At 63.1% G+C, this 7686-nt stretch overlaps 1 protein-coding gene across 1 annotated transcript in view; it reads left to right on the forward strand.

Moving 5' to 3' along the window:
• Nucleotides 1-2462, forward strand: part of NOC4L (nucleolar complex associated 4 homolog) — a 4945-nt gene extending 2483 nt beyond the window's left edge. The window contains exons 10-15 of the mRNA XM_024739912.1: nt 41-101; nt 237-347; nt 505-665; nt 755-837; nt 1125-1238; nt 1325-2462. Of these exons, the coding sequence (XP_024595680.1) occupies nt 41-101; nt 237-347; nt 505-665; nt 755-837; nt 1125-1238; nt 1325-1444 (650 nt within the window). The 3' untranslated portion in view covers nt 1445-2462. The remainder of the gene's footprint in view (nt 1-40; nt 102-236; nt 348-504; nt 666-754; nt 838-1124; nt 1239-1324) is intronic.
• The last annotated feature ends 5224 nt before the right edge of the window (nt 2463-7686 follow it).

The raw sequence follows: 7686 nt of genomic DNA on the forward strand, positions 1-7686 counted from the left end.
GCCGTCGGGTTGGGCTCCACGGCTGCGCGTCTGTCTGCAGGTGGAGCCGTCAGCCTCCTGGCTTTGAACGGACTTTTCATCCTGATTCATAAACACAATCTGTGAGTGTCCGCCTTGGGGTGGTCTGAGGGCTTTTCAGCTCTGCTCGTTCATCCGTGACCCCGGCCGGGATTCCTGATCTGTTCTGTTCGTGGCTCTACCCCGACACGTGCTCCGTCGCTCACCTCCCCCGCCAGGGAGTACCCTGACTTCTACCGGAAGCTGTATGGCCTGCTCGACCCGTCTGTCTTCCACGTCAAGTACCGGGCTCGCTTCTTCCACCTGGCCGACCTCTTCCTGTCGTCCTCGTGAGTGGGGGTGGGGCTGGGGACACCTGGCCTGGCTCAGAGCCGCAGGGCTGCCTGGGCCCCGCTCATCCCTGTGGGGCTGCGGCCCGCAGGCCAGGACGGGAGCTGGGGGCTGGCACGGAGGGGTGGAGTCTTACGCCTCCCCCCCGCCCCCCAGGCATCTGCCTGCCTACCTAGTGGCTGCCTTCACCAAGCGCCTGGCCCGCCTGGCCCTGACGGCGCCCCCCGAGGCTCTACTCACAGTCCTGCCCTTTATCTGCAACCTGCTGCGCAGGCACCCAGCCTGCCGCGTCCTCGTGCACCGCCCCCGGGGCCCTGGTGAGTGCGGCCGGAGCCCCTGGGAGGCCTGGCCAAGAGGCCAGCACGCGGGTGCAGGTGGCAGACTGGAGCCTGGGTCTCGTTCCTAGAGCTGGACGCCGACCCCTATGACCCCCGAGAGGAGGACCCTGCCCGGAGCCGAGCCCTGGAGAGCTCCCTGTGGGAGCTGCAGGTGAGGGCGCCCTGCCTGCTGGTCACTCCCTGGGCTTCCTGGAGCCGCCCCACCTGGGCGCTCCCGCTCGGCCACCCACCCAGCCCCACCTGCACGCCCCTGCCAGCATCTCTTCCAGGTCCCCAAGGATCCCACCTTGCCTTGTCACTTCGCTCACCCAGGGGAGCCTTTGCCTCCGTCTGTCCTGTCCCTGGCCTGCGGAGGTGGTGGGATGGTCCCCTGCTCAGTGCGTCCTGTGCCCCTCGCTTTGCCCACGAGGGGCGGTGACATCCCACGTGCCCCTCCAGGCCCTCCAGCAGCATTACCACCCCGAGGTGTCCAAGGCCGCCAGCGCCATTAACCAGGCACTGTCCGAAGCCGAGGTCAGCATCGCGCCGCTTCTGGAGCTCACTGCCTTCCAGGTGAGGCTGTGAGGCGGGCCGGGCGCTGGGCAGTGAGGGCCGTGCAGCACGGGGCGCCTGACTGGCTGCCTGTCCCCGCCCCGCAGATATTCGAGCAGGACCTGCAGAAAAAAGGGCCCGAGCCGGTGCCATTGGAGTTCATCCCGGCCCAGGGCCTGCTGGGCCGGCGGGACGACCTCTGTGCCCAGCACTTCACGCTGAGCTGACCCTGTGCGCCCCGCTGCCCCCGACAGATGGTCTTGTGGGAAAGCCGCTGGGGGGTGCTGGTGGGCGGGGGTCTCGGGAGGTGCAGGTCCTTCACCTGTGCCCCTGGGGCTGGGGTCAGAGCACCGGCGGGGTGCTCTCCCGTCCACCTGCCGCCCCTCCACCCGCCTACCCTGCTGGCCTCACCGGAGGGTGCTGCCCGGGGCCCTCCCTTCCCTGCGGCCTGGTGGGGAGGGGCGAGGTGGGGTATGGGGGGTGCTGCAGGGCAGCCCCTGCTTCCGGGGCCTCAAGTTACAAGCGCGCCGGGTCGTGGCTTCTGTCGGCCCCCGCGATTCCCCCCCAAGACGCGCCAGGCCCTCTGTATCGCTGTGCTTCCTGACACGGGGCGGCCGTGAGAGCCTCTCTGCTGCAGTTAGACTGACGTGGGAGTGATGGGGGGGCTCTGTGCCCCGGTCAGTCTTGGCGGGGAGCACAGAGAGGGGCACGAGTTCTCTGTGCCTGGCCAGGCCCTACTGAGGTCACCTTTGTCCCCAGAAGCACAGTGAGTCCGGGGGTGAGCGTCTGCCCTATCGAGGGGTTACAGGTGGGGCCGGTCCGTTCCTCCACCCCCTGAGCGCAGTGGGCCAGCAGCCCGGTTGTTTCCACAGATATCTTTTAGAGGTTTCTTTTCTGCCAAAGGTGGCGGGTTTTCCGGCTCTGGTAGTGACCCAGTTTCCTTTAAAAAACCCACTCGGTCCGGCACACGCCTGGAGACCGGGGCACGGGGGTGGGGCAGCCCACGGGGAGATAAGATACCTCGCTGCCCTCCGCTGCCTCCTGTGCCCCGCTCCTGGCCCCGCCCTGCCCCTCCACCCGGGGAGCAGGGTGGGAGCTCGTGGTGGGCACCCTGGAGTCACAGCAGGGAAGGGTTCCGCCAGTCTGGTGTCCAGGTCCCCCCCACCGGCCCGGGGTCCCAGTGCACCCTGCTGGTAGCAGCACACCACGTGGCCCCGCCGCCCGTCACCCGTCTTCCCACGAGCAGCAGGGGATGCTTGTTACTGAGCTGGAAACCGCCTTGTCCCTGGGGCGCAGGGCTTGCCTGGGGCGGGGGGCGGGGGTGGGCGGTCTCGAGAGAGCCGGGCCGTCTGGCACCAGGAGTGTCCAGTGGGCCAGAGGCCGCCGGGGCCTTGTGTGGGGATGCCAGGGGGCAGTGCTGGACGGCCTGAGGCCTTCCGCTTTAATTGAAAAATGCCACTGTGTAAAAAAATTTACAAACTACAAAACATTTGAACAGGCTTTCTTGGTCTTGTCTGCATCCGGCGTCCTGTGCTCCCGTAGGTCCTGGCTGTGGCCCATAGCCGCGCTGGTGCCTGGGCAGCCGCACGCTGCCGTGCTTGCCCTCCGGCAGGTCCCCATTTCCTGTCCTCTGGCCCTGGTTGTCCGCAGGGGAGGAGGGGTGACAGTGCCCTTCCCAGCGGCTGTGAGGTTGGCTGAGAGGCCGCGTGGTGGGTTGGAGGTAAGAACTGAACCGGGGGGCTGGGAGCACCGCTGGGGCTCTGCCTGTCCTTCAGGAACCCGGGGGGTGGCCGGGACAGCCTCCGGGGCACGTGGGGCTGACTGCAGGGCTCCTGGCTCCAGGGGAGGTACAAGCTCAGACTTTCAAGGGCTTTGGAACCACCTGGGATCAAATAAGATGTCTATGTGGGCGGACGGAGGGAGGGAAGGGCCTCGGGCAGGTGTACCTGAGGGCGGAGGACATAGCAGCTCCCTGGTCTGTACCAGGAGGCCATCCTGAGCCGCTTGTGAGCGACCCACCTCTGAGCCCAGAGACAAGAATGCAGGCTCTTAGAAAGAGTAAGCGTTTATATGTTTAAAAAGAAAAACAGACAGGCACCAGCGAGCCCGCTACTGGCAGCCGCACCCCTCCAGCGGCTCCCTTGGAGGAGGACGAAGGGGAAGCCTGCTGCCCTTTGCTGAACTACAGCCCTGCCCCGGTTCGTTTGGCCTTTGTAAGTTACAAAGCAGCATGGGCCTACCTGGGAGCTCAAGGGAGAGAGCAGCGTGTGGGGAGATGTGGAAGCCTGCTTGCTCCCCAGCCCGCGGCCCACCCTCTGCTCTGCCGCCACTTCGCCCGCACAGGCCCTCGTGCTTCCCGCGCCGGGGGAGAGGCCGGGTACACCTGCCCAAAGTCTCCCTCCACCTGCCCACGTAGACGTTTTGTTTGTGGCACTGGGGACGCTGTTGTTTCCTCGGTCCAGTTTTTACAAATTGCTTAAAAAAAGATTTCAGACATAGAATGAATACCTTTTTAGCTTAAGGACGCCGCGTTTGATATTTGAGGTGCACTAAATTTTAAAAGTTAAAGTGAAATCCACAAAACATAAAACTAACCACTGTAAAATGCGTGATTCAGGGACTTCCCTGGTGGCACAGTGGTTAAGAATCCACCTGCCAACGCAGGGGACACGGGTTCGAGCCCTGGTCTGGGAAGGTCCCACATGCCGCAGAGCAACTAAGCCCGTGTGCCACAACTACTGAGCCTGCGCTCTAGAGCCCGCGATCCACAGCTGCTGAGCCCATGCACCACAACTACTGAGGCTGCGCTCCAGAGCCCGCGAGCCACAACTACCGAAGCCCGTGTGCCTAGAGCCTGTGCTCTGCAACAAGAGAAGCCACTGCAATGAAGACCAGTGCAGCCAAAAATAGATAAAATAAATTTATAAAAATGCATGAGTCAGTGGCATTTGTGCATCCATGACATGTGACTGTTGCCTGTGTATAGTTCTAGAACTTTCTATCGCCCGTGAATGGTGTGTATCCTGACCTCTCCTGTTTCAAGAGGAGGCCCATGTCCATGGGAAGGTGTCTGGAGGCCAGAAGTCCCCACAGGCCTGCTTGGGGCCCCATGGAGTGGGCTCTGCCATCTCCCTCCAAGGCCGGGTGGCCACTCGGAGCTGGGTCAGCCCCAGGCCTCCAGCAGGAATCGGAAACCTGAGTGGACGCGCAGAGCCAGGACCCTTGGGCGGCAGCACCTGGGCTGGGGTCTGTAGGAGGGAGGTCCACGCATTCTGGGCTGCCAGCCTGCCATGCCCGCCCCCGGGAGTCTGGCGTCTGGTGGGGGATTTAACCTGGTTGAAATTGAGGGCTGGCCTTTGTCCGGCTCCAGGAGGGACCCGAGGCCCCGGGTGTCCTGATGGGAGCGCCGTCTGCGGGGCCGCGGCCCGTCAGAGTCCCCAATGGGGGTCACGGCGGGGCTTTGGGCTCAGTGGCATCCGCTCCCCCTCCGGAGGGGCTGGACACGAGGCAGCCACGTGGGTCCCACAGCCCCGGTAAAAACGGGACGCTGAGGCGGGAGCCCCCGGCTGGCAGCACCCCGTGCGTGTGCCGTCACACGTCAGGGCCCACGGGGAAGACACCGGACGCTCGTGGTCGGGGATCTCCGGGGTCTGTCCTGCGCCCTTCCCTTGGCCGAGGCTACTTCACGCCCCCTCCCTGCAGTGAACCAGGACCGTGAGAACAGAGCCCTGAGGGGACTCGGGTAATCCTCCCCGGGGGTTGTCCAACCCGAGGGGATCTCAGGGGCCTTGGACTTGTAGTCGGTGTCAGGGTGGGGATGGTCTTGAGTGCCTGATGTTGGAGGGCCCCTGAGAAAGAGAGTCCCTGCACCTGCCACCCCACCAAGCAGTAAGGGGGTTGATACCCCGCTGTGAGGAGGGTCCGGGGCAGGCCGGGAGGCACCTCCAGAGTAGAAAGGTTGGCGGACGGTCTTGGACGGGGCATCCAGGATCGCCAGGGGCAGCAGGCAGGTGGGAGCCTCACGGTGGGGAAGAGGGGACTGCTGGCCTCCTGCGTGGTCTCCAACCGCACGGAAGGGAAGACGGGTCTCTCGGGGTGCCAGCGAGGACAGGTAGTACCTTGCGTGCCAGGGGACCGCCGAGTCCTTCCCAAGTGACTTGAGTCCAGGCTCCTTGCAGGGAGCCCCGCCATGAGTGTGCCTGCCCAGACGGCCCGGGCCCTGCCTCCCTGCCTCATTCACTCAACGGTGGTTTCCTTGCTGTCATCTCAGGGCAGCCTGCCCTCCTCCTGACTCAAGCGCTGCTTCTCTGTTCCCGGCACATACACCTCTGTCCCGACACCACCGGGGAAAGGGGGGACCCTGACCAGCAGAGACCTCATTTCTGCCGCATCCGGAGCCGGAGCTTGAAGTAGAATTTCAATCCCGCGGCAGAAACACAGGGACGCGTTGTTTCCTGCACGACCCGTGGTCCTGCCTCTCGAGTTACTGAGACCCAGTGAGCCAGGGACATGGGGGACCCCTTCCTGCATCTGCGGTGGGCCCCCGCTGCACGATGCCACGGCTCCAGGGCTGTCGGGTCCAGGGTTTCAGAAAACCTTGGAGGGAGGGCGGGGGTGGCCCGATGTTGGGGGGCGGGGCGCTGCCTGCTGTGTGCCTGGGGCGCCGTCCCCTGGTCCTGCTGCACAAACAGGCCAGCCCTGTCTGTCCCTCTGTCCCTCTGTCTCCCTGTCTGTCTCTCTGTCTCCCTCCAGGAGACGAATGGGGCTGTTGGATGATTAAGTCACAGTCACACGCGTAATGAGGATCGTATCGCGAGACGCGGAGAACACTCTCCAGCGACAGGAGTGCTCAAGCACTTAACGGGCGTGTAGCAGGTAAGCTGCAGAGAACCGGATGTCCGAGGGGTGCCTCCTGAAACAACCAGGGCGTAGACCTTGGGGAGTGTGTGCCCCCAACAGGGCTTTCCCGCTGGGCTGGGGGGCAGCAGCTGGCCCCTGGCACTGAGCCGCCCTCCTCCGTGGGGCATCCTCCGTTAATGGAAGCCTCCCGGGGCCCCACCCCTGCTCCCAGCTGATCACGGCCTGGTGAGGTCACGGCCTCAGGGCCCACCGGCTGGTGCCCCGCTCTGTGCTCGGGAAAATTGCCCAGCCCCTCCAGGCTTCGGTCCTCTCATCCACAAAGTGGGCGGTTCCAGGGGCTGTGGCTGTGTACGAAATCAGTCCAAAACTTAGAGGCAGGGAGCCACTGCACAGGGCTTGCGGGGGGACAGCTGGTCTCTGCTCTCCTCGGCAGGAGCTGGGGCGGCCGGGACGTCGGGGCTGAGCTCCCTGAGGTCTGGGCTGTTCTAGGTCAGAGCCGGAGCCATCGAGGTCGTTAAGTACGGCGTGTCGAGGTCAGAGGAGGCCTGGACCACTGGCATTGCTTGAGGCTTAAAGGCCTGCCAAGACAGACGTGCTAAAATAGGGCAAAATGTTTCTTCTCCACACAGTTCATTGGTGCTCATTATAAAGACCTCAGTTACTATAGAGATGGACGTCGGTGGGAAGGGAAAGCCGCACATGGAGGACCTGTGAGGCTCTGCAATGATCAAGGAGATTTCCAGGAGACTGCTGTGGGAGATGGGCACTGCCCGGGGGTGGGGGGCAGCCACGAGGCTCTGGAAAGCCCAGAGGGTGGCCGGGGGCAGCAGCTCACCTCTGCTGCAGAAAGCCGCCAGGACAGCGTGGATGTGAACGCTGTGTGCCTATAAAACTCTCTACAAAGTCGGGGTCAGATCCGGCCTGCGGGCCACAGCTTGCCCACCCCTGGTCTAGTGACCTTCCTGGTCTGTCTGTCTGTCTCTGGGTCTTCTTTGGTGGACATGACCAAGAGCTATGCAAACAGTTCTTGTCCACGGAATGAACTTGGTCTGTAGGAGGGACGGTGGTGTCCCCCCCGCAGGTGGAAGGGGGCAGCTTTGCATCAGTTTGGGGGATTCACTTCAGTTCTCCCGGTAGGCCTGCTCTCGGGTCCCCTCAGGAACAGTTTGAAGTTTTACCAGCCGTTTCATTAGCTAACGGTTAAATCGACTCTCTGACACGCGTCCATTTGTATCTGTAGGTGAGTTACGCTTTTTCCTTTTTACAGAAACTGACCATTAATAGTCCCCGGGATTGGGCTTCCCTGGTGGCGCAGTGGTTAAGAATCCACCTGCCAGTGCAGGGAAATATATTTAAAAAATAGCCCCTGGGAACCCCAGTCCCAGACATGACCGTGGTTGCCAGCTTGGTGCATATCTGCCTTCTCCCCAGCATCCCTTTAATGAAAAATCCCAGCATCACATCGCAGGTCTCGTGTGCCCCCCGTCTGCCTTGGAAACATAATGACACAGTGTGTGCGTGTGGCATTCTCGCTGACTGGCCGCCCCGCATGTCCCCTGAGCTGTGATGTATTGAATTGTCATCGAATGTCTGTCATTGAAGTATTTAG

This window comes from Neophocaena asiaeorientalis, unplaced genomic scaffold, assembly GCF_003031525.2.
Source record: "Neophocaena asiaeorientalis asiaeorientalis breed wild unplaced genomic scaffold, Neophocaena_asiaeorientalis_V1.1 scaffold757, whole genome shotgun sequence".
In the NCBI taxonomy this organism is placed as follows: Eukaryota; Metazoa; Chordata; class Mammalia; order Artiodactyla; family Phocoenidae; genus Neophocaena; species Neophocaena asiaeorientalis.